At 38.0% G+C, this 25825-nt stretch overlaps 1 protein-coding gene across 2 annotated transcripts in view; it reads right to left on the reverse strand.

Moving 5' to 3' along the window:
- Positions 1-1524: 1524 nt before the first annotated feature.
- XKR9 (XK related 9) overlaps positions 1525-25825 on the reverse strand; it is a 58782-nt gene continuing 34481 nt past the window's right edge. For both annotated transcript variants that reach the window (XM_058444192.1, XM_032759591.2), the window contains exon 3: positions 1525-2220. In XM_058444192.1, the coding sequence (XP_058300175.1) occupies positions 1592-2220 (629 nt within the window). In that variant the 3' untranslated portion in view covers positions 1525-1591. The remainder of the gene's footprint in view (positions 2221-25825) is intronic.

Here is a 25825-nt window from a genome sequence, read left to right on the forward strand (position 1 = left end):
AGGTAAAAATCTCAAGAATAGCTAGAGAAAAACAACAAATTACACACAGGGGAATAATGATGTAAATGATCACTAACTTTTTATCAGAAACAATGGAGACCAGACAATAGTGGAGTGATGTCTTTAAAGCACTTAAAAGAAGGAAAAAACCTGTCAACTCAGAACTCTATATCCAACAAAAATATCCTACAAGAATGAAAGATAAATAAAGATATGTTCAGATTTAAAAAGATAAAAAAAGAATTCATCACTAACAAACCTAAACTATAGCAAAAAACTATAATAAATTATCTAGGCTGAAGGGAAATAATAACACATAGACATTTAAATCTTCAGAAACAAACGAAGAACACTTTCACTTTATGATTCAAAGTCTTTTGGCTCTGTATTACTCAAAGATTCTGACTCAAGTGCTGCCAAGCAGCTTAACTTCTTTTCTCACCTTCACCCCACAAACATGGCAGAGGGCATCAAATAGTGACGGCAAGAGTGTGCTAGCTCAGGTCTCTCTTCTTCTTCTTATAAAACCACCAGTCCCATCATGGGGAATCCACCCTGATAACCTTATCTAATCTAATCTTAAATACTGCCCAAAGTCCCTACCACCTCCAAATGCCATCAACATACAAATTTGGAGAGTAAGTTTCAAACACATGAAATTTGGGGGGCACATTCAAACCATAGCAACAAGGTATCTAAAGTAATCAAACTCATAGAAACAAAAAATTATAATTGTGGTTGCGAGAGACTTGGGGAAGGAGGAAATGGGGATTTGTTCAATAAATAGAGAATCTTAGTTTTACAAGATGAAAAAGTCCTTGAGATCTGTTGCATAAGGTGAATACAGTTAACACTGGTGAACTGTACACTCAAAGTGATTAAGATGGTAAATTTTATATGTTTTTACCATAATTTTTTAAAAATAATTTTAAAATATGATTTAGATACAACTATTCTAGCACAAATAGGATTAATATAATTATATGTTAAGAGTGCATTAATTCAGAAAAGCTAAGAAATAAGTAAATAATGAAATGTCAGACCTCTTAAATGCACACCAATTCTCTTTTGTACCTACTGAATTAGAGATTTCACGGATGAAAGCACAGCAGATGCTAAAAATTTGTTTTCTTCTTTCCCTTCCTTCCCGTTTCCTCTACTCAACCTGTCCCAACTGCAAATATATGCACTGAAGACAATAAAGGAAAAAATAATAAAGTGTTCTGCTTTTCTCTTCCCTTTGCAGTCCTCCATAACAGGTACAGTAGTATTAGTTCAGGAACAGGGAAGGAAAATGGGAGGGAAGCTCAATTCCAGCCTTCTCATTATGAAAACCAGACCATTTCTTATATTTCAGGCTCAAGATGGCAGCTCTACCAGGCAGTAGAAAGGTATCTGAGTACCCAAGATCTTCAAAACCAAATGAGAAATTAATTTTAAAAATAAAATACTATTATGTATCTCCTATTTCACAGAACTAATTTCAAATTAAAGGTGGCAAAAATAAGAGACAATACACCCACATAACACACATTTTCTTTACTAACCAATGAAACAAAATATAAGAAAATATATATCATAAATGAATAGCTTATTCCATTAGGAAATATCTCATTCTACTTTCTCTTAGAACTGGTTTTCCATCAATTTCATCACATTTTGTTTCTGCACTTCTGTTTGGGTGAAAAGTCCCATAATAAACAATAAGAAAAAGAATTCCAAGAAGAAGAGTAAGAACTATAGTTATACTGATAGGTATAAAATAGTCTGGATTAAAAATAATGAAGGGGCAAACCCAGAATACAGTCAATATCCCCAAAGTGCCCAGTACCCTAACAATATAATAACAAGACATTGGACATTTGGTATTCTGTCCCTTAATATTAAAAAATGTAAAGATAAGAATGAATCCAACAACAACCCTATATAAGAATTCCATACTTATAGAAGTACAAAACTGGGTGTTTTTTTTAAATGCCCATGTTATACCTAACAACCAAAGAAATAACAACAGAAATAAAGCAATCTTAACATTTAAGAATAGTAGAAGTACAACACTCAGCATCCACGATAATAATGTAAACAACTTGTAAAAGAGATATGTGACTTTGGGACATAATCCATTAAGAAGCTTTTTGTCAGGCAAGGATTTTCTTAAAGCTACTTGATAATCAACAGTTGACCAAGAAATAGCACAGCAAGAGACCATGATGGCCGCATCTACAAAACAAAAAAATAAAAAAGATATTGTTACAGGAATAATAGAAATATTAAATTACTATATCCCATACATGCTATATCTATATACACACACCCACAAACACGTCATGTACTTTACTCTTCTCATCTAATCTTTTGAAGTAGATATTAATATGTCATATTATTACATATGAGGGAACTGAGGCTTGGAGAGATACACTGCTTGACCCAAGTTGCAAAGCTAGTAAGTTGCAGAACTGAGATTTGAACCTGATTCCAAAGCGGATAGATTTATCCACTATATTAGACTGCTTTATTATGATTTTTTAAAAATTCATGGGACAAATTTTATTGAGCAACTGATATACTGAAAAAAGCACACTCTTGTGAGTTAAGAGACTACAGTTATAATCCTAGTTTTTCTAGATGTTTTGACTGTGATTTTAGGCATACACCCAATTCACTAACAGATAATAGCTTCAAGCAGGGGTAAGGGAAGGAGAGGAGGAGGGGTAGAGAGAGAGACAGAGGGTTACACAGAAAATTTAATATGAGATATTAAACAAGCCCAACTTCCCATATCCTGAAGATATTGCAACAAGTGAATGAGTATGTTCTAAAACTTACAATTCTCTGTAGGATTGACATCTATACCCCATTTTTTCTCAGCAAATAACAGAAAAGTAAGTTAATTACCACTCTCTTTCTTTCTTTCCTTCTTTTTGAGATGGAGTCTCACTCTGTCACCAAGGCTGGAGTGCAGTGGTGCAATGTTGACCTCCACCTCCTGGGTTCAGGCAATTCACCTGCCTCAGCCTCCTGAGTAGCTGGGCTACAGGCCCACACCACCACACCAAGCTAATTTCTGTATTTTTAGTACAGACGGGGTTTCACCATGTTGGCCAGGCTGGTCTCAAACTCCCGACCTCAACTGATCCACCCAGCTCAGCCTCCCAAAGTGCTGGGATTACAGGGGTGAGCCACTGCACCTGGCCTACCACTTTCTATATAATATTATTGAAAGGCAGACTTACAAAAATTTATCTATTGATGAAGATAATGAGGACAGGACCTTTATAAATACATTTGCATGCTCTCTTGGTTTTAGCATACACCACTGTACCTCATTAGTCAAACTCTATTGGAGACTGATTTCAGTAATAATAAAACTCCAGTCTCCTGCACAGAAGGCTCTGCATAAATTACTCTTTCTCTATTGTAATTCCCATCATGATAAATTGATTCTGTCCACGCAGCGGCAAGGTGAACCCACTGGATGGTTACAAATCTGGGGGCTCGTCCAGGAATGCCCTTGTGACTACCAGCCCATGGTTCAGTAGCCCCACTCTGGCAATGGATCCAGAGGCCAGCCCAAGTGGCTGCCTAGTTCTCTTGGACTGGGGGCTGACTCTGCTACTCTTGGCAGGGTGCTGCCCACCCAATGTGCATGGATTTAATTGTAATACAGAAATAGTCCTGGTGAGACATCCCGTAACTGGAGCCCCCTCACAGGGTATCTGTAGCTCCATGGCAGAGTGTCTGTAGCTGTAACTCCATTACAGGTGTCTGGTTTGGTGAGTATCCTAGGCATTGCCAATGCCTCCTTCTTTCTCCCAAATGGTTTGGCAGCCCCATGATGGGGTGTCTGTCCACAGTAATCTTTTTCTCACTTTTTTGCATAAAACATTGCTGATCCTTTTTGTTTTCCAGAGCCAAGAAAACTTTTCTTTTGAGCTATTTGTAGCTTTTAACAATCTAGTAAAATACATTCCTATGAACAAAATTTGGAGTATATTTGTTTCTCTACCTTGGAATCTATTTGTGAGTATTCTCAGCTTATGGCAGTACAGTTATTTGCATAAGTGCAATAAGAATCTGTTTTCTTTTGTAACAGGACACAATTGGAGAAACTGGTTATTTTACCAAGGCTTTGACTGGAATGGCGTACTTTCTTTAAATAATCGAGGTTGACTTATAGAGCCAATAATAGCCCCTTGGGAAATCTGGCCTCATACCCTGTCCACACAGTTACTGTACAAGGTTCCTGACCTGTGGTAAGTAAAGAATGTCACTTTCTAACAGGCCTAGGAGCCCCAAGTTATCCTGGGACCTCAAGAGGAGAGGAATTTTCCCAACTCATAGGTATTTGAGGTACAAGCCCATGGCTGGGCTCGGCTTCAAAAAATCTTATCCGAGATTCCTTATGGAACAGAGTTCACCAAAGCCAATTTTAAAAAGCCTACGTGAAAAAATAATCTTGCTGTACTGTATGCAATAATCAGGCCAATTACAATAAGACTAAAGTTCATTTTGTAAACAAATTAGTTCTATCATGATTTGTTTTTAATAAAAATGCAGACTGGAGAGAGAAAAATTATGCTTCAAAAGAAAAAACTATAGTACACCTGTTGTTAGCTGTTCTTGAGTTTTTTTCTGCAGTTTGGACAAAATCCTAAATTCTTTGTGAGCTACAAGCTCCCAAACTAATGCTCTCAGATTTTTACTTTTAAAACTGGGAACTGCACTCCTTATCCTAGAGTCATCATTTACCTTATAGTATGCTATTCCCTTAAATGCTGTACTAAAACTATAGATGACAATACTAACACCTTTAACATGCAAGCCTTGGAAGCCCAGCCTGCCCTGTGTGAGTATGATCAGACAGTTGCAAAGTGGTTCCACTCCTCTCACCTTGGAGTCAACACCTACCCCCACTATGCCCCTGATCAGCAGGAAGAAGTTAGAGAAGTCTTTGCCCTTTTTCCACCTTCATTAGCCAACACCTTAAGATTAAGAGTTATAAAACCTAAAGACAGGGATTGAAACCACCATTGCAAAATTACACCTTAGACAGTGAAAGAGACCTGACCTAACCAACTCCATCTTGCTTCTAACCTCCAAGCTCTCCTTGTTCATTCCTGGGCATAGGTTGATCTAACTTTGGGAGGAATAGTTTCTAGTTTCTAGTTTAAAAAAAGATAACAGGCCTTTCCCAAAATAAGCCTCTTTCTTGCCTGGAGACTAGACCGACTTTGTAGGACTAACAAATTAGCCATGAGATTAGAAATTATAGTTTAGGAGTCATGCAGCTGAAGGCTACGAGATTCTGACCCTACCTGAACTGCTCCTAAGATCAGTGCTTGAGATATTTTGCAGACCTGCACTTAATGGATCAGGTGGCACTACCCAGATCGATAAACTGACTCATCTGATCCTGTAGCCCCCACCCAACAACTGATTCAGCACAAGAAGACAGTTTCTACTCCCTATGATTTCATCACTGACCTGACCAATCAGCACTCCCAGCTCACGGGCTTCCCCTACCCACTAAGTTGTCCTTAAAAACCCTGATCCCCAGGCCAGGCGCGGAGGCTCATGCCTGTAATCCCAGCACTTTGGGAGGCCAAGGCGGGCGGATCATGAGGTGAAGAGTTCAAGACCAGCCTGGCCAACATGGTGAAACCCCATCTTGACTAAAAATATAAAAATTAGCCAGGTGTGGTGATGTGTGCCAGTAGTCCCAGCCACTCAGGAGGCTGAGGAAGAATAATTGATTGAATCCGGGGGGCGGAGGTTGCAGTGAGCCAAGATCGTGCCACTGCACTCCAGCCTGGGTGACAGAGCGAGACTCTGTCTCAAAACAAACAAACAAAAAAACTCTGATCCCCAAATGCTGGGGGAGACTGACTTAAGTAATAATAAAACTCTGAGGTCCTGAAAAAAAAAAAATCTTGCCTTCTTTAATTCAAAAATATTTTAGTTAAAATATAATTTTCCCCTAATTTGCCCCATGATATCTTTTTTATAATGTTTTCATTTTTATCAAATTAACACATATACAAGGGGACTTCCAAAAGTTCATGGAAAATGGAACTAAAAGATAAAAACAAAAAATATAAACTTTATTTTTTAACATAAGCTCCATCAAGATCAAGACATTTCTATAAACCATAATACCAGCCATATAGTCCATCCCTAAAGAATCGAGGGTCCTGGAAATTTAACCATGTCAATGCAGTCTTTTTTTACATTATTAACTTAAGAAAAATGGGTGCCTTTTAACAGATTTTTTAAGGAAACAAAAAGAAGTCAGAAAAATCCAAATCAGGACTGTAAGGTGGATGTCTAATGATTTCCCATCAAAACTCTCACAAAATTGCCTTTGTTTGATGAGAGGAGGAGCAGGAGCATTGCCATGATGGAGATGGACTCGCTGGTGAAGCTTCCTTGGGCTTTTTTCCGCTAAAGCTATAGCCAACATTCTCAAAATACTCACCATAAGCAAATGTTATTGTTCTTTGGCCCTCCAGAAAGTCAACTAGCTAAATGTCTTGAGCATCCCAAAAAACTCTTTGGTACTTTTGCTCTTGACCAATCCACTCTTGCTTTGACTGGACCACTTCCACCTCTTAGTAGCCATTGCTTTGATTGTAATTTGTACTCAGAATCATACTGGTAAAGCCATGTTTCATCTCCTGTTACAGTTCTTCAAAGAAATGCTTCAGGATCTTAATGCCATTTGTTTAAAATTTTCATTGAATGCTCTATTCTTACCTGCAGCTAATCTGGGTGCAACAGTTTGGGCACCCATTGAGTGAAAAGTTTGCTCGACTGTAATTTTTCATTCAGAACTCTGTGTGCTGAACCAAGTAAGAGCTCTATAGTGTGGGCTATAAATGTTTCTGCTGTTAACTGTCAGTCCTCTGCAATTCAAGCACGAACAAAATTAATTTTTTCTTCATGAATTGACATGGATGATCTGCCACTAAGGTATTCAACATTGTTTCATCCATTCTTAAAATGAGTTATCTATTTGTAAGCTGCTGATTTCTTTGGGGCATTGTCCCCATAATGTATTTATAAAGTATCAATGACTTCACCATTCTTCCAACCAAGCTCAACCATAAATTTGATGTGTGTTCTTGCTTCAATTTTAATATTAACAGAATTCGTATTGCTGTGATGGGGCACTTTTCAAACTGCTACCTTGTCCTTCTTAGTGCCTCAAATTGGATTCTGCTCAGACACATTATAACAAGTTAGATTGAGTTTATCTGGGTAGAAAGAAAATGTAAAATCCATTCGTAGTTTTTTTCATAATATGCATTTTCCATGAACTTTTTGTTGTTGTTTTTGTTGTTGTTTTGTTGTTGTTGAGATGGACTCTCACTGTGTCACCCAGGCTGGAGTACAGTGATACAATCTAGGCTCACTGCAACCTCCGCCTCCTGGGTTTAATTGACTCTCCTGCCTCAGCCTCCTGAGTAGCTGGTATTACAGGTACCCACTACCATGCCCAGCTAATTTTTGTATTTTTAGTAGAGATAGGGTTTCACAATGTTGGCCAGGCTGGTCTTGAACTCCTGACCTCAAGTGATCTACCCGCCTCAGCCTCCCAAAGTGCTGGGATTACAGCCATGAGCCACCACACCCGGCCCCATGAACTTTTTTAAGTCCTCTCGTACATCGTTTTTAAAAGTCAAAAAGTTCTACAGAGTATATAAGAAAAATGGCAGTACCTTGCTCTACATCTCCTCACCCCTCAATTGTAATCCCCAGAAGAAATCACTATCAACTCTTCTAGCTTTTCTCCTGACCTCTATTGTCATATTTATAAATAAAATATATATTGTGCTGAATTTATTTTGTAAACTGTTTATTGATTTCCTATTTGGAAAGAGGAAATGTTAACACATACACACATATACATATACACTTCTTCCATTTTCCTTTCCCTCCCCCATCCACCCAAAAGAGCAACATCACAATTTGTGGTAAATAAATATTTGGTGTTTGCCTTATGATATGGTTTGGCTTTGTGTCCCCAGCCAAATCTCACCTTAAATTGTAATCCCATAATTCCCATATGTCATGGGAGGGACCCGGAGGGAGGTAATTGAATCACAGGGGAAGTTTCCCCCATGCTATTCTCATGATAGTGAGTAAGTTCTCATGAGATCTGATGGTTTCATAAAGGGCCTCTGCCTTCACTTTGCTCTCATTCTTCTTCCTGCTGCCATGTAAAGAAGGATGTGTTTGCTTCCCCGTCTGCCATGATTGTAAATTTCCTGAGGCCCCTACCAGCATTGCAGAACTGTGAGTCAATTAAACTTCTTTATAAATTACCCAATCTCAGCCAGCTCTTTATAGCAGCATGAGAACATACTAATACAGTAAATTGGTAATAGAAGTGGGGTGCTGCTATAAAGATACCCAAAAAAAGAGAACCCAGACTAAGATGGCCAAATATGAAAAGCTCCGGTCTGCAGCTCCCAGCAAGACCAATGCAGAAGGTGGATGATTTCTGCATTTCCAACTGAAGGACCAGTTCATCTCATTGGGACTGGTTAGACAATGGGTGCAGACCATGGAGAACGAGCAGAAGCAGGGTGGGTTGTCACCTCACCCACGAAGTGCAAGGGGCCAGGGACCTCCCTCCCCTAGCCAAGGGAAGCCACGAGGGACTGTGCTATCAGTCCCAGATACTATGCTTTTCCCACGGTTTTTGCAACCCGTAGACCAGGAGAATCTTCATGTGCCTACACCACCAGGGCCCTGGGTTTCAAGCACAAAACTGGGCAGCTGTTTGGGCAGACACCAAGCTAGCTGAAGGAGTTTTTTTTTTTTTTCCTACCCCAGTGGCACTTGGAACACCAGCAAGACAGAACTGTTCACTCCCCTGGAAAGGGAACTGAAGCCAGGGAGCCAAGTGGTCTCACTCAGTGGGTCCTATACCCAGGAAGCCCAGCAAGCTAAGAACCACTGGCTTGAAATTCTCGCTGCCAGCATAGCAGTCTGAAGTCGACCTGGATGATCAAGTTTGGTGCAGGGAGGGGTGTGTGCCATTACTGAGGCTTCAGCAGGCGGTTTTCCCTGATAGTGTTGAGGAAGCCCAGAAGTTCAGATTGGGCAGAACTCACCACCGCACGGCAAAATGGCTGTGGCCAGAGTGCCTCTCTAGATTCCTTCTCACTGGACAGGGCATCTCTGAAGAAAAGGCAGCAGCCCCAGTCAGGGGCTTACGGATAAAATTACCATCTCCATCTCCCTGGGACAGAACACCTGGGCGAAGGGGCGGTTGTGGGTGCAGTTTCAGCAGACTTAAAAACGTTCCCACCTGCTGGCTCTGAAGAGAGCAGTGGATCTCCCAGCACAACGTTTAAGCTCTGATAAGGGACAGACTGCCTCCTCAAGTGGGTCCCTGACCCCTGTGCCTCCTGACTGGGAGGCACGTCCCATCAGGGGTTGACAGACACCTCATACAGTAGAGCTCCAGCTGACATAAGGCTGGTGTCCCTCTGGGATGAAGGTTCTGGAGGAAGGAGCAGGCAGCAATCTTTGCTGTTCTGCAGCCTCTGCTGGTGATACCCAGGAAAACAGGGTCTGGACTGGACTCCAGAAAACTCCAGCAGATCTGAAGAAGAGGGGCCTGACTGTTAAAAGAAAAACTAACAAACAGAAAGCAATAACATCAACATCAACAAAAAGGACACCCACCCAAAAACCACATCCAGAGGTCATCAGCATCAAAGAGCAAAGGTAGATAAATCCACAAAGATGAGGAATAACCAGCACAAAAATGCTGCAAATTCCAAAAGCCAAAATATCTCTTCTCTTACAAAGGATCAAGGCTCCTCTCCAGCAAGGGCACAAAACAAGATAGAGAATGAGAATGAGTTTGACGAATTGACAGAAGTAGGCTTCAGAAGGTGGGTAACAACAAACTCCTCTGAGCTAAAGGAGCATGTTTTAATGCAATGCAAGGAAGCTAAGAACCTTGATAACAGGTTACAGGAACTGCTAACTAGAATAATCAGTTTAGAGAAGAACATAAATGAACTGATGGAGCTGAAAAACACAGCACAAGAACTTCATACAGCATACACAAGTATCAATAGCCAAATCAATCAAGCAGAAGGAAGAATATCAGAGTTTGAAGATCAACTTAATGAAATAAGACATGAAGACAAGATTAGAGAAAACAGAATGAAAAGGAATGAACAAAGCCTCCAAGAAATATGGGACTCTGTGAAAAGACCAAACCTACGATTCATTGGTGTATCTCAAAATGATGAAGAGAATGGAAGCAAAGTAAAAAAAAACATTTCAGGATATTATCCAGGAGAACTTCCCCAACCCAGCAAGACAGGCCAACATTCAAATTCGGGAAATACAGAGTACACCACTAAGATATCCTCGAGAAGAGCAACCACAAGACACATAACCATCAGATTCTCCGAGGTTAAAATGAAGGAAAAAATGTTAAGGGCAGCCAGAGAGAAAAGCTAGGTCATCTACAAAGAGAAGCCCATCAGACTAACAACAGATCTCTCTGCAGAAACCCTACAAGCCAGAACACAGTGGGAGCCAATATTCAACATTTTAAATAAAAGAATTTTCAACTCAGAATTTCATACCCAGCCAAACTAAGTTTCATAAGTAAAGGAGAAATAAAATTCTTTACAGACAAGCAAATGCTGAGGGATTTTGTCACCACCAGGCATACCTTACAAGAGCTCCTGAAGGAAGCACTAAATATGGAAAGGAAAAACTGGTACTAGCCACTGCAAAAACACACAAAAATATAAAGACCTATGACACTATGAAGAAACTGCATCAACTAATGTGCAAAATAACCAGCTAGCATCATGATGACAGGATCAAATTCACACATAACAGTATTAACCTTAAATGTAAATGGGCTAAATGCTCCAATTAAAAGACACAACTGGCAAGTTGGATAAAAAGTCAAGACCTATCGATGTGCCATATTCAGGAGACCCAGCCTCATGTGCACACATAGGCTCAAAATAAAGGGATGGAGGAATATTTACCAAGCAAATGGAGAGCAAAAAAAAAAAAAAATCAGGGGTTGCAATGCTAGTCTCTGATAAAACAGACTTTAAACCAATAAATATCAAAAAAGAAAAAGAATGGCATTACATATTGGTAAAGGGATCAATGCAACAAGAAGACCTAGCTATCCTAAATATATATGCACCCAATTCAGGAGCATCCAGATTCATAAAGCAAGTTCTCAGAGATGTACAAAGACACTTAGACTCCCACACAATAATAGTCGGAGACTTTACACCCCACTGTCAATATTAGATCAATGAGACAGAAAATTAACAAGGATATTCAGTACTTGAACTCAGCTCTGGACCAAGAGGACCTAACAGACATCTACAAAACTCTCCACCCCAAATCAACAAAATATACATTCTTCTCAGCACCACACAGCACTTATTCTAAAATCAACCACATAATTGGAAGCAAAACCCTCCTCAGGAAATGCAAAAGAATGGAAATCATAACGAACAGTCTCTCAGACCACAGTGCAATCAAATTAGAACTCAGGATTAAGAAACTCACTCAAAACTGCAAAACTACATGGAAACTGAACAATCTGCTCCTGAATGACTACTGGGTAAATAACAAAATAAAGACAGAAATAAATAAGTTATTTGAAACCAATGAGAACAAAGACATAACATACCAGAATCTCTGGGACACAGCTAAAGCAGTGTTTGGAGGGAAATTTATAGCACTAAATGCTCACATCAGAAACCGAGAAAAATCTAAAATCAACACCTTAACATCACAATTAAAAGAACTAGAGAAGCAAGAGCAAACAAATTCAAAAGCTAGCAGAAGACAAGAAATAACTAAGCTCAGGGCAGAACTGAAGGAGATAGAGAAACGAAAAACCCTTCAAAAAAAAAATCAATGAATCTAGAAGGTGGTTTTTTGAAAAGATTAACAAAATAGATAGACCGCTAGCAAGACTAATAAAGAAGAAAAGAGAGAAGAATCAAATAGACACAATAAAAAATGATAAAGGGGATATCACCACTGATCACACAGAAATACAAACTTCCCTCAGAGAATACTATAAACACCTCTGTGCAAATAAACTAGAAAATCTTGAAGAAATGGAAAAATTCCTGGACACACACACCCTCCCAAGACTAAACTAGGAAGAAGTCAAATCCCTGAATAGACCAATAACAAGTTTTAAAATTGAGGCAGTAGTTAAGAGCCTACCAACCAAACAAAGCCCAGGACCAGAGGGATTCACAGTTGAATTCTACCAGAGGTACAAAGAGGAGCTGGTACCATTCCTTGAGGAACTATTCCAAACAATAGAAAAAGAGGGACTCCTCCCTAACTCATTTTATAGGCCAGAATCATCCTGTCACCAAAACATGGCAGAGACACAACAAAAAGAAAAGAAAATTTCAGGCCAATATCCCTGATGAACATCGATGCGGAAATCCTCAATAAAATACTGGCCAACTGTATCCAGCAGCACATCAAAAAGCTTATCTACCACGATCAAGTCAGCTTCATCCCTGGGATGAAGAGCTGGTTCAACATACACAAATCAATAAACATAATTAGTCACGTAAATACAACCAATGACAAAACCACATGATTATCTCAATAGATGCAGAAAAGGCCTTCAATACAATTCAACACCCCTTCATGCTAAAAACACTCAATAAACTAGGTATTGATGAAACATATCTCAAAATAGTAAGAGCTATTTATGGCATATCCATAGCCAATATCATACTGAATGGGCAAAAGCTGGAAGCATTCCCTTTGAAAACCAGCACAAGACAAGGATGCCCTCTCTCATCACTCCTATTCAACATAGTATTGGAAGTTCTGGCCAGAGCAATCAGGCAAGAGAAAGAAAGAAAGGGTATTCAAATGGGAAGATGGGAAGTCAAATTGTCTCTGTTCGCAGGTGACATGATTGTATATTTAGAAAACCCCTTGTCTCAGCCCAAAAACTCGTTAAGCTGATAAGCAACTTCAGCAAAGTCTCAAGATACAAAATCAATGTGCAAAAATCACAAGCATTCCTATACACCAATAATAGACAAACCGAGAGCCCAATCATGAGTGAACTACCATTCACAATTGCTACAAAGAGAATAAAATACTTAGGAATACAATTTATAAAGGACCTCTTCAAAAAGAACTACAAACCACTGTTCAAAGAAATAAAAGAGGACACAAACAAATGGAAAAAACATTCCATGCTCATGGATAGGAAGATTCAGTATCACGAAAATGGCCATACTGCCCAAAGTAATTTATAGATTCAATGTTATTCCCATCAAGCTATCACTGACTTTCTTCACAGAATTAGAAAAAACTATTTGAAATTTCATATGGAATAAAAAAAAAAGCCCATATAGCCAAGACAATCCTAAGCAAAAAAAACAAAGCTGGAGACATCATGCTACCTGGCTTCAAACTATACTACAAGGCTACAGTAACCAAAACAACATGACTGGTACCAAAACAGATATATAGAACAATGGATCATAACAGAGGCCTCAGAAATAACACCACAGGTCTACAATCATCTGATCTTTGACAAAAACAAGCAAAGAGGAAAGGATTCCCTATTTAATAAATGGTGTTGGGAAACTGGCTAGCCTTATGCAGAAAACTGAAACTGGATCCCTTCCTTACACCTTATACAAAAATTAACTCAAGATGGATTAAAGACTTAAACCTAAAACCTAAAACCATAAAAACCCTAGAAGAAAACCTAGGCAATACCATTCAGGACATAGGCATGGGCAAAGTCTTCATGACTAAAACACCAAAAGCAATTGCTACAAAAGCCAAAATTGACAAATGGGATCTAATTAAACTAAAGAGGCTCTGCACAGCAAAAGAAACTATCATCAGAGTGAACAGGCAACCTACAGAATGAGAGAAAATTTTTGCAATCTATCCATCTGACAATATCCAGAATCTACAAGAAACTTAAATTTACAAGAAAAAAAATCCCATCAAAAAGTCAGTGAAGGGTATGAACAGACACTTCTCAAAAGAAGACGTTTATGTGGCCAACAAACATATGAAAAATAACTCATCATAACTGGTCATTAGAGAAATGCAAATCAAAACCATAATGAGATACCAACTCACACCAATTAGAATGGTGACAATTAAAAAGTCAAGAAACAACAGATGCTGGAGAGGATCTGGAGAAATTGAACGCTTTTACACTGCTGGTGGGAGTGTAAATTAGTTCAACCATTGTGGACAGTGTGGTGATTCCTCAAGGATCTAGAACTAGAAATATCATTTGACCCAGCAATCCTGTTACTGGGTATATACCCAAATGATTATAAATCATTCTACTATAAAGACATGCACACGTATGTTTATTGCAGCACTATTTCCTATAGCAAACACTTGGAAACAACCCAAATGCTCATGAATGATAGACTGGATAAAGAAAATGTGGCCCATATATGCCATGGAATACTATGCAGCCATGAAAAAGAATGAGTTCATGTCCTTTGCAGGGACATGGATGAAGCTGGAAACCATCATTCTCAGCAAACTAACACAGGAAGAGAAATCCAAACACCGCATGTTCTCACTCATAAGTGGGAGTTGAACAATGAGAACACATGGACACAGGGAGGGGATCATCACACACTGGGGCCTGTTGGGGCATCGGAGGCAAGGGGACAAGAGCATTAGGACAAACAGCTAATGCATGCGGGGCTTAAAACCTAGATGACGGGATAATACATGCAGCAAACCAACATGGCACACGTATACCTATGTAACAAACCTGCACGTTCTGCACATGTACCCCAGAACTTAAAGTAAAACAAAAATAAATAATAAAAATAAATAGATTAATAAAATAAATAAACAAAGATACCCAAAAATGTGGAAGCGACTTTGGAGAACTGGGTAACAGGCTGAGGTTGGAATGGTTTGGAGGGCTCAGAAGAGATAGGAAAATGTGGGATACTTTGGAACTTCCTGGAGAATTGAAGGGCTCAGAAAACTAGAAGATGTGGGAAAGTTTGGAACTTCCTAGAGACTTGTTGAATGCCTTTGACCAAAATGCTGATAGTGATATGAACAATAAAGTCCAGGATGAGGTAGTCTCAGATGGAGATGAGGAATTTGGAGGGAACTGGAATAAAGGTTACTCTTGCTATGCAAAGAGACTGGCAGCATTTTGCCCCTGTCCTAGAGATCTGTGGGACTTTGAACTTGAGAGAGATGATTTAGGGTATCTGGTGGAAGAAATTTCTAAGCAGCAAAGCATTCAAGCGGTGACAGAGCATAAAAGTTTGGAAAATTTGCAACCTGACAATGCTGTAAAAAAAGAAAAATCCATTTTCTGAGCAGACATTCAAGCCTACAGCAGAATTTGCAAAAGTAATAGGCAGTCGAATGTTAATCACCAAGACAATGGGAAAAATGTCTCCAGGGCATTCCAGAGACCTTTACTGCAGCCCCTTCTATCACAGACTTGGAGGCCTAAGATGAAAAAATGGTTTTGTAGGCTGGACCCAGGATCCCCCTGCTCTGTGCAGCCTCAGGACATGGTTCCCTGCATCCCAGTTGTTTCAGCTCTAGCTATGGCTAAAAGGGGCCAATGTAAAGCTTAGGCCATTGCTTCAGAGGGTGCAAGTCCCAGGCCTTGGTACCTTACAAGTGGTACTGGGCCTGCAGAAGCACAGAAGTCAAGAAGTGAGATTTGGGAACCTCCACCTAGATTTTACAGGATGTATGGAAATGCCTGGGTTTCCAGGCAGAATTTTGCTGCAGGGGTGGATCACTAATTGAGAACCTCTGCTAGGGCAGTGCAGAAGGGAAATGTGGGGTTGGAGCCCACACAAAGAGTCCCCACTGAGGCACTGCCTAGAGGAGCTGTGAGAAGACAGCCACCATCCTCCAGACCTCAGAATGGCATCTCCACTGACAGCTTGCACAGTGCACCTGGAAAAGCCACACACACTCAATGCCAGGCCAGGAAAGCAGCCTGGAGTGGGGCTGTACCCTGCAAAGCCACAGGAGCAGAGGTGCCCAAGGCCATAGGAGTCCACCTCTTGCATCAGCATTACCTGAATGTGAGACATGAAGTCAAAGGAGATCATTTCAGAGCTTGAAGATTTGACTGCCCCACTGCATTTCAGACTTGCATGGGGCCTGTTGCCCCTTTGTTTTGGCCCAAATTCTCCCATTTGGAATGGGTGTATTTACTCAATGCCTGTACCCACATTGTATCTAGGAAGTAAGTAACTTGCTGTTGATTTTACAGGATCATAGGTGGAAAGGACTTGCCTCATCTCAGACGAGATTTCAGACTTGGACTTTTAGGTTAAAGCTGGGATGAGCTAACATTTTGAGGGACTGCTGGAAAGGGCATGATTGTGTTTTGAAATGTGAGGACATGAGATTTGGGAGGGGCCAGGAGAGGAATGATATGGTTTGGCTTTGTGTCCCCACCCAAATTTCATCTTGAATTGTAACCCTATAAGCCCCACGTGTCATAGAAGGGACACAGTAGAGGTAACTGAATCATAGGGGTAGTTTCCCCCATGCTGTTCTCGTGATAGTAGGTTCTCACAAGATCTGATGGTTTTATAAGGGGCTTCCCCCTTCATTCGGCTCTCATTCTTCTTCCTGTCACCATGTGAAGAAGGATGTGTTCGCTTCCCCTTCTGCCATGTTAGTAAGTTTCCTGAGGCCCCCTGCCGCAGCCCTGCAGAACTGTGAGTCAATTAAACCTCTTTTCTTTATAAATTACCCAGTCTCAGGCAGTTCTTGATAGCAGCATGAGAATGGACTAATACACCTTATTATAACTACATAAGTGCAGTGTTTTTATTGCTTACTTTTCAAAAAAAAACACTCTATATTTCCTTTCTTTTAAAATGTTTCATTATTCCTGGAGTTGACAATTGCCTTGTTTCCTCACTTGGTTAGTTTTCATAACCCTCTAATTATTTCTTGGCAAAATCTTCAAATTAATTAATAAAACTCCTCTATATACATCTACTAGTTCATTTTTTTCTGGTTTTTTAGAACACCATTCTCCCACTCTAAGCCAGTTGCTCTTAAGTCTTGCTTCCAGTCTTCCCACAACTTCCCTTCACTTCTCTTCTATATTGCTTTCCTGTGTCTTGGTTCTCCTATCATCTTTCTTGGTTTACTCTCATGTTTTGATTAAACTTTTGCCAGGCCTTCCTGAAAAAAAATTCTCAGAAGCAAAATTTTTTGAGACCTTGTATATCTCAAAACATCCTAATTCTACCCTCATACTTGATACACAGTTTTGCTAGAAATAGAATTCAAAATCAAAAAAAAAGTTTTCCATTGAAACCTTAAACTTGCTGTTCTATTATGTTTTAATTTCACTGTTACGTTTAAAAATTTCATGCCATTCAGTTTTTCTATCTTTAGTACATTACTTTTTTCCTCTCAAATCTTCTAGAATCATCTTTCTTTGCTTCTCTGAAATGATATAATGATGTGCTTGATGTGAGCTACTTTTATTCACTTTTTCAATCTAATAACCCATATCCTTTAATGATATTCTTTGGTGATTTCTCTAGAAATCATAACATGAATATTAAGCATATCGAAGTTTAAGGCTAATCAATATTGTTACCGCAAAGATGAATATATCAATAAGATACTGAAGCTTAAATTTCGGGGACTCTCACTTGCGCAGTCTCCTTCCAAGCCTAGCAAAGCCCTATCTCTTCACCTTGTCACATATTTTTATAAAATTTGCAAAAATAAGACATTTTAATTGCAGTTGATTAAATTCCCTGTCTCTTTCTATTCTTGCTTACTTTCTCTCACATATTCCCCTAGTATGTTCAAGTGGCTGTGGGCATTTTGGGGATGTGGCTAAGGGAAACTAAGTTGAGATTACATTTAGTTTAAGCACAGGAGACACGTTTACATGATTTGCTTCAACAAGTAAGATTAGTAAGTGGTAGAGCTAGGATTCCAAGGCACTTTACCCGATCTTAACATTTCACTAAATTGTTTCAGATGTCAACAGGCCTTTTATTCCCAATGTGAGGGTACGATAGTCTATTCTCATCTAGTTGACACTATTATTTGACATTTTTGCCAATTTCCCACTTTTCTACCTGCTTCTATCATATTTTTTCTATAATATTCCTGCCCTAACCTGTACATTACACTCTATTCAAACTAAATTTTGTGCCATTGTCAAACTATGCCTTTGTTATGCCTTTTCCTCAGTCTAAAATGACCTTGTCCAATCACATTATTCTTATTCTTTACTTATTAATTCAGAGATTTTCATTAATTTATTTCTGATTTGGCATTAAGTACTGACATCAGTGAAGAAAATAGAGAACTCCCATGTTCACTAAATAAGACATCAACAATAAATTGGTGATGTCAATTCAAACACTAGTTAAAATTAGTCAGTTTATCTAAAAAAAAATCTTCAAATACGAAAAAATCCTATGGCACATTATTAAAGAAATTGATAGAGGTTTTCCAAAATTTGACAATAATTGAAAAATACATATTTTACCAATAAGTTATGATGTTAACAAAAACTTTTTAAAATTTAAATAAAAACCAAATTTCAATCAACTATGCTAGAGAAAAGATTGAAGTATTTTTTCTATTCTATGAAAATTATATTATAAAATCTTCAAATCTAGAGCCAGAGTACAAAGCCACAAATTTAGAGAAAAGAGTATTAAAATAATAAAAATATATTATTTTTCTTTCTTTTGTGAAATTTGTAGGTGTTAGCTTTCTTATATCTGTAATTTGCTATAATTTATTTTCTTGTTTTAAATGAATATTTACATTAGTATCTTTTATGGACTATATTGCATATCCCCAAAATTCATACATTGAAGCCCTAACTCCCAATGTGACTATATTTTGAGATAAAGCCTATAAGGAGGTAAAGTTAAATAAATAAGTGTATAATGGTGAGGCCCTAATCCATTAGGACTAGCGTCACTGTAAAAAGAGAAACATTAGAAATCTCTCTCCCCTCCTCTTCCTCTCCCTCCTCCTTACTCATCCCCACCCACCATTATGTGTGCACAGAGGAAAGGCCACATAAGTATGCAGCAAGGAAACAGCTGTCTGCAACCCAAGAAGAGAGGCTTCACCAGAAACCAGCCCTATTGGCACCTTGATCTTGGACATCTAGTCTCTAGAACTGTGAGAAAATAAAGTTCTACTGTTTAAGCTACTCAGTCTGTAGTACTTTGTATGGCCGCCCAAGCAAACACACACAATATCTAATTTTTTTCATAATATTGTTATTTTTCTTAAATAGGGTCTAAATGTTTTTGCTTTACACCTTAAAAACCCCACATCCAACTTCGCTTTACCTTTCTCCTATATGATATAGTTTTTAACTCCACTTATTCTCCATCTGATTTACATGTTATCATTGTCCTGTATTTTCATTCTTTTTCTTAACCCCATAGCATTTTGTTATAAAACAAAATGCCAATATTCATTTAGAATATTCAATATTCATTTATTCATTTAGAATCACCCATATACTTACTACTTCCTTTGCTCTTTATTTCTTCTTGTGCCTCAGAACATTTCTGTTTTGTCTGAAGTACACTCTCTTTAGAAGTTCCTCTGGTGGTGACATGCTATGGTATGAATTTCTTTCTGCTGAGTACGCTTGTAAGATGATGGGCTTCTTGAATCTGTGGGTAGGTGTCTCTCATCAGTTCTGAAGTTTTTTGAGTGATTAACTTTTCAAATATTGCTTCCACTCCATTCTTTCTCTTCTCTCCTTTGGGGACTCTGTTCAGATGTATATTAGATGTTCTCACCCTATCTCTCATGTCTCTTAATATCTCTTTCATATTTTCTATCTCTTTGTCTCTCTAAACTACAATCTAGATAATTTCTTCTGACCTAGCAGTAACTCATTCATTGCCTATTTAATTCTGTCTAATCTGCGAAGTTGTTCCTTTCAATTCCTGAATTCTCTATTTCAATAAGTTCTAGCTTATTTCTTTTTCAAATACAAACTCATTTTTAATAGTTTTCTGTTCCATATTTTCAAGTTCATCATTTAGTTCTTTAAACATAATAGTATACTTGTTTTATACTTTGCATCTGGTAATTTCCAAAAGTTCAAGTCTCACTGATTTTTTTTCCTATTTCCTCTAGTTCTTATTCATGATATCTTAGTTGTTTTGGTGCTATAAACTACTGTCAAACTTTTGTTTTCCACTGAAAACTTTTGTAAAAATTATTTGAGGCCTAAGAGAAGGTGAATTCTTCCAGGAAAGATTTATTCTTATTTCTGCCAGACACGTAGGGATACTATCAGTCTAGAATCACTCTAAACTATATTCATGGCTTGTCTTTTGTTAGAGTTTTTGTTTCTTTGTTTTGCAGGGCGAGTTATTTTGTTTGTTTTTTGGACTAGCCAACAGTTGTAAATTTTGGTTGCAAAAATGTACACCTTCTCAAGGACATTTTCCTCTCCTCTACTCAGCATCAACACACTATTACTTGCAAACTCTTTGAAGTCAGGAGTCAGGTAGGTAACTTTACTCTTACCCTGAGAAGGGTACCTTTTGGAGTCCCAGTTTTACGGATTATAATTTACTAAGAGAGAGAGGTTCCTCACCAAGGTTGTGAGGACCCTGAGTTTTGTCTTCCATGCCCTGAAAAGTCATCAAACTTGAAATTGTTTATAAGGTTCAGTAAAACCCTCAGAGTATAATTGCCTTCAGAGTCCTACTTAACTATGCTGCTTTCCCACTGTCATACATATTTTGGCCTGTTTTATCAGATATGTTATGTTTTAGGAAGATTTTTAAAGATATTTTATCCAATATTTTTAGATGTTTTCAGGGGAAGAGTTGAGTAATTCAGCCTCTCAGTGGAAGGGTTGATTTAAATAACCTAGGTTTTCCATCTGCTTTCCATCTTCTAAACATTTATTGATATTTCTAATCTGCTATTCTACTCTGCACTCTCTGTCCTTATGTGCTTATATTGTTTTTACTCTTTTACCGTGATTTCAGAAGGAACAGAAATAAAAGCATGATTTCAGAAGGAGCAGAAATAAAAGAATATGTTCGGTCTTCTCAAGTACTACTATATACAACCTGATTTCTTTTCTTCCAACTTTTAAGTTTCAAGAGGTATGTGTGCAGGTTTTTTACATGGATAAATTGTGTATCACTGGGGTTAGGTAAACAAATAATTTCCTCACCCAGGTGGTGAGCCTAGTACCCAATACATAGTTTTTATATCCTCACCCTCTTCCCACCCTGCATCCTTAAGTAAGCCTTGGTGTCTATTGTTCCCCTCTTTGTATTTATGTGTACTCAATGTTTAGCTCCCTCTTGTAAGTGAGAACATTGTGGTATTTGGTTTTCTGTTCCTGCATTAATTCACTTAGGAGAATGGCCTCTATCTGCATCCGTGTTGCCGCAAAGGACATGATTTCATTCTTTTTTATGGCTGTGTAGTATTCCATGGTATATATGTACCACATTTTCTTTATCCAATTCACAATTGATTGACATCTAGGTTGATTCCATGTCCTTGCTATTGTGAAAAGTGCTGCAATGAACATCTGCATGCATGTGTCTTTATGGTGTAACAATTATATTCCTTTGCATACATACCCAGTAATGGGATTGCTGTGTTGAATGGTAATTCTATTTTAAGCTCTTTAAGAAATCTCTAAACTGCTTTCCACAATGGCTGAACTAATTTACAATCCCACCAACAGTTTGTATAACAGTCCCCTTTTCTCTGCAACCTCACGTACATCCGCTATTTTTTGACTTTTTAGTAACAGTCATTCTGATTGATGTGCAAGGGTATCTCATTGTGGTTTTGATTTGCATTCTCTAATTATTAGCGAAATAGAGCTTTTCATATGCTTGTTGTCTGCAGGTATGTCTTCTGAGAAATGTCTGTTCACGTCCTTTGTCCATTTTTTAATGGGGTTGTTTGTTCTTTGCTTGATTTGTTTAAGTTCCTTATAGATTCTAGATTTTGACTTCTGCTGGATGCAGTTTGCAAATATTTTCTCCCATTCTGTAGGTTATTTGTTTACTCTGCTGATAGTTTCTTTTGCTATGCAGAAACTCTTTAGTTTAATTAAGTCACACCTGTCAACTTTTTTTTGTTGCAATTGCTTTTGTTTTTTGTTTGTTTATTTTTGCTGTTGTTGTTGTTTGAGATGGAGTCTCGCTCTGTCACCCAGGTTGGAGTACAGTGGTGCAATCTTGGTTCACTGCAATCTCCGCCTTCCTGGGTTCAAGTGATTCTCCTGCCTCAGCCTCCTGAGTAGCTAGAATTACAGGTACATGCCACCACGCCCAGCTAACTGTTCTGTATGTTTACTAGAGATGGGGTTTCACCATGTTGGCCAGGCTGATCTTGAACTCCTGATCTCAAGTGATCTACCCGCCTTAGCCTCCCAAAGTGCTGTGATTACAGGCGTGAGCCACCGCACCCAGCCTGCAATTATTTTTGTAGTCTTTGTCATGAGATCTTTGCCAAGGCCTATGTCCAGAATGGTATTTCCTAGATTTTCTTCTAGAGTTTTTATAATTTTACATTTTATGTTTAAGTCTTTAATCCATCTTGAGTTGAGTTTTGTATATGGTAAAAGGAAGGAGTCCAGTTTCAATCTTCTAAACATGGCTAGCCTGTTATACCAGTACCATTTATTGAATAGACAGTCCTTTCCCTGTTGCTTGTTATTGTCGACTCTGTGGAAGATTAGATGGTTGTAGATATGAGGCTTTATTTCTGAGCTTTCTAACCTGTTCTATTGGTCTACGTGTCTGTTTTTATACCACTATCATGCTGTTTTGGTTACTGTAGCCATGTAGTATAGTTTGAAGTCAGGTAGTGTGATGCCTCCAGCTTTTTTCTTCTTGCTTAGGATTGCTTTGGCTATTTGGGGTATTTTGGTTTCATATGAATTTTAGAATCTTTTTTTCATTCTGTATAAAATGATAATTTGATAGGAACAGCACTGAATCTATACATTGCTTTGGACAGCATGGCCATTTTAACAATAGTGATTCTTCCTGTCCATGAGCATCAAATGTTTTACCATTTGTTTGTGTCACCACTGACTTCTTTTAACAGTGTTTTGTAATTCTCATTGTACAGATCTTTCAACTCCCTGGTTGGCTATATTCCTTGCTATTTTATTCGTTTTTGTGGCTTTTGTAAATGGGATTGCATTCTTGATTTGGCTCTCAGCTTGGACATGGCTGTTGTATAAAAATGCTACTGTTTTGTACATTGATCTTGTATACCAATTTTACTGAAGTTTTTTTATCAGTTCTAGAAGCCTTTGGGTAGAGACCACGGGGGTGTTCCAGGTATAGAATATTGTTTGCAACCAGGGATAGTTTTACTTCATCTCTTCCTATTCGAATGCCTTTTATTTCTTTCACTTACCCAATTGTTCTGGCTAGTAATTCTAGCACTATGTGGAGCAGGAGTGGTGAGAATGGGCATCCTTGTCTTGTTCCAGTTCTCAAAAGGAATGCTTCCAGCTTTTTCCCATTCTCAGTATGATGTTGACTGTGGGTTTGTCATAGACGGCTCCGTTATTTTAGGTATATTCCCATGCATCCTTTGATGCCTAGTTTGTTGAGGGTTTGTAACATAAAGGGATGTTGAATTTTATCAAAAGCCTTTTCTGTGTCTATTGAGATGATCATGTGGTTTTTATTTTTAGTTGTATTTATGAATCACATTTACTGATTTATGTATGTTGAATAAACCTTGCATCCTAGGAATAACGCCTACTTGATCATGTTAGATCAGCCTTTTGATGTGCTGCTGGATTTCATTTGATAGTATTTTGTTGAGGATTTTTGTGTCTATGTTCATGAAGGATATTGGCCTGGAGTTTTCTTTTTTTCTTGTGTCACTGCCAGGTTTTGTCATCAAAATGATGCTGACCTCAGAGAATAAATTAGGGAAGATTCCTGCCTCAATTTTTTGGAATAGTTTCAGTAGAATTGATACCAGCTCTTTTTTATACATCTGATAGTATTCAGCTATGAATCCATCTGGTCTAAGGTTTTTTTCTGGTTGGTAGGTTTTTTGTTACTGATTTAATTTCAGAACTCGTATAACATAATTTTGTACATAGTTACTATAGAAAATTTGGAAATCCAGAAAAGTATTTTTTTTTTTTTTTTTTTTTTTTTTTTTTTTTGAGGCGGAGTCTCGCTCTGTCGCCCAGTCTGGAGTGCAGTGGCGCAATCTCGGCTCACTGCAAGCTCTGTCTCCCGGGTTCACGCCATTCTCCTGCCTCAGCCTCTCCGAGTAGCTGGGACTACAGGCGCCCGCCACCACGCCCGGCTAATTTTTTTGTATTTTTAGTAGAGACGGGGTTTCACCGTCAGAAAAGTATTTTTTAAATGAAAACAATCATTCATAATTCCTCCACCCAGAAGCAGACACACTTAACATTTTGCATATTTTCTTCCAGATATTTTTCTATATAATAATCTCTTTGTAACCTTAAAAATGTGCTGACAGAAAATTCTATAAACTGTGTTTTGCCTACATTCTACGTTATAATTGCTTTCTTATGTCATTAAAAGTTCTTTGTAAACACTCTAGTGGCTACATAATGTTCCATACTAAGAACCTACAATAATTTATTTACCAATTCCTCTATTGTTAGACAATTGAATTATATCTCATTTTATGCTGTTTTTAAATAACTTACCTCAATTTCCTACTTCAAGAACAAACTATATAGATGAAGACTGAATATAAAGATAGCTATCACTGGATCTCATAGGTAGTCCAGATGCTATGTATCCCTTGGAATCATCATGAGATCTCCATTAATACAGGCTGTAAGATCTAAATTTTGTACCTCTAGCTTCAGAACTATGTAATACAGAACTGTTAAGGGTCTGTATCATATAGAACCCGATCCATGAATTATTTGCATCACAAAAAAGAGATCTCATACACAATAGAGATCTCATACACACAATCATTTTGTGTCTTACTAACAATCAAAGTAAAGGTAAAATATTAGAAGGGACCATGTTCTAGAGGTTTACAGGAAAATGGGAATAGAGACACTGTTTAACTGATATCACATGTGAGTCTAGGACAGCAAGAACTCCAGGGAAGATAACAATCTTACCCCCCGAAATAAATCCGAAACTAAATGGAACCCTAGTCATTAATGCAATTTGGGACTACTATTTAGCAAATACATCGTTTTTTAACATCTCAAGTTAATTACCTATAAAAGGATTTTTCAAAAAGGAAGATGGAAATAAACTTTTCTTTAAAAAATGAACATTTTTACCTTAATGAACAAATCTACTGTAAAACAGCAAACACGTTGGCCAACTTGCAAAACATTCATTAGTTTTTTTAGCATTTACACTTTTACCCAGTAATTCCACTTCTGGGAATTTACCCAATGGATATACTTTTTACATGCAAGTGATTTATGCATAAGATTACTCATTGCAGCATTTTTTCAATGGTTAAATATAAGAAACAACCTAAATTAACATAAATAGGGAGCTTGTTAAATAAATTATGGTACATTCATAATTTGCAATATTATGCAGATAATAAAAATGAATATGGGAAATTTTTCTATACTAATATGAACAGATCTCCAAGATATACTATGAGGCACAAAAAACAAAGACAGTTTTTATTTTGTGTTACCATCTGTGTTAAAGAAAAAAGAAAAAAAAGGACATACGCTTTTAAAAACTTCTCTGAAGGAATCATCAAATAACTAACAATAGTAGTTTTCTTT

Source organism: Hylobates moloch, unplaced genomic scaffold, assembly GCF_009828535.3.
Source record: "Hylobates moloch isolate HMO894 unplaced genomic scaffold, HMol_V3 SCAFFOLD_9, whole genome shotgun sequence".
Taxonomy (NCBI): domain Eukaryota; kingdom Metazoa; phylum Chordata; class Mammalia; order Primates; family Hylobatidae; genus Hylobates; species Hylobates moloch.